Source organism: Myzus persicae, unplaced genomic scaffold (assembly GCF_001856785.1).
Source record: "Myzus persicae strain clone G006 unplaced genomic scaffold, MPER_G0061.0, whole genome shotgun sequence".
Classification (NCBI taxonomy): Eukaryota; Metazoa; Arthropoda; class Insecta; order Hemiptera; family Aphididae; genus Myzus; species Myzus persicae.
Window position 1 is genome coordinate 1 of NW_019103302.1, and position 1,524 is coordinate 1,524.

At 28.3% G+C, this 1,524-nt stretch overlaps 1 protein-coding gene across 1 annotated transcript; it reads right to left on the bottom strand.

The window, feature by feature from the left end:
• Positions 1-24: 24 nt before the first annotated feature.
• Positions 25-1,381, bottom strand: LOC111034218 (the record flags this gene model as incomplete). Its single annotated transcript, XM_022315327.1, has 3 exons — positions 25-535; positions 626-988; positions 1,192-1,381. Coding segments are annotated over 3 exons (740 nt in total), but the record flags the coding sequence as incomplete, so codon positions are not given.
• Between the last annotated feature and the right edge of the window lie 143 nt (positions 1,382-1,524).

A 1,524-nucleotide genomic window follows, 5' to 3' on the forward strand; every position in this document is an offset into this window, starting at 1 on the left:
ATTGTAAAATCAATACATTCATCGCTTCGCTCAGAATCTAAAATGATCTGCTTTCATTATTTAAATATAATATATGAGATCACCACTAAAGTAAAAAGTAACTCAAAAGTATTAACCAAGGAAGTAAAAACTTGTGTACTAATCAATTAGTTAGTTATAAATTAACTTAATATTTACCAGGAGTGTTTAATTTTTTTTCATAATATTTTTCAATAATCATATATTACGTGCAGATTTCCTGGGCAGAATTTATATCCCAATCCGTCCCCGGTAGCTATTATAATACTAATGCTTATTTTTGCTAATATAATTTGTTTATATTATAATTTTTATTTTTTATACTTATCATTACGGACTAAAATCACCTGTTTTCATCAGTCGTACAGCTTCTGTTTCACGGTGTGTGGCACTCGACATATTTTTTTGAACAATTGCTGTAATTACTTTTTCCTTTGCTATTCCCAACAAACGGCGTTTTTTATTTGGCTCGTGCAACATGTCAAAATTTCCCGTATACGTACAATGCATTAAAACTCTATAAACAATAAAATAAAAATGTAAAACTTTGTATGAAATAACAAAGTTCAGAAAAAAAATGTCTTTAAATTTTAATAAAATTTGCTACCTCTCGTCATCTAATGGTTTTTCAGAAATAATTCCTTTAAAGCATGAGCTGCATACACTACACCGTCCAAATACGGTTACAAAATTTGTTCCATGTGGATGAACATTTGCTTTGCGGAATGACAAGCAGCATGGAAGTTGTGTATGCACCCAAAAATGTTCAGCCAAAATAGGTGTCCATTGATTTTTGGTTAATGCATAATACGTTTTACAACTTTGTGATGGTCGTTTTTTATCATTAAGTCTGTATTGAACATCATCTGGTTTTATTTTTTTCCATTCTTCTGAAGAAAAAGTTACCACAAATTTTCTTTTGGGAAAATCAAGGTTACTGCTGGAATTTTCATCCGAACTACCTGTATAAAAATAAGTAACAGTTATTAATATATTTAAATTTATTGTAACGTAGATAATTTAATGAAGTGAGTGCAAATAGTTAAATAAAAAGTACCTATTTTAGATGATATGTCTTGTGTAATAATACATTATCAGTATGAAATAATCAAATAAAACTGTACACAATATAATATAAGTAATATATTTGAATAATACGTGTAAAAATTATACCGACCATATTCTGTGGAAGAATTAAAGATAGCTTCTGGTGGATCAATCTTGGGACTAGAACAAAATCCGAGCTTTTCTTTAATCTCGTGGCGTCCTTTATACACAAAAGTGTGAATAGCACTTTTACTCATTAGACTATTTAAATGAATGCTTATATCACTCCATACAGTGTCAGTAGCTACAACAATTTCTGAAAAGAATATTTGCAAAAATAAAATTTGTAAAATGTTACGTCAAATTTTATATTATTTATGAATTTTGTTTAACCCTAAACTTGGCGATGTATCTTTTAAGATACATCATATAAGAACTATAATTTTATCGTAAATATAA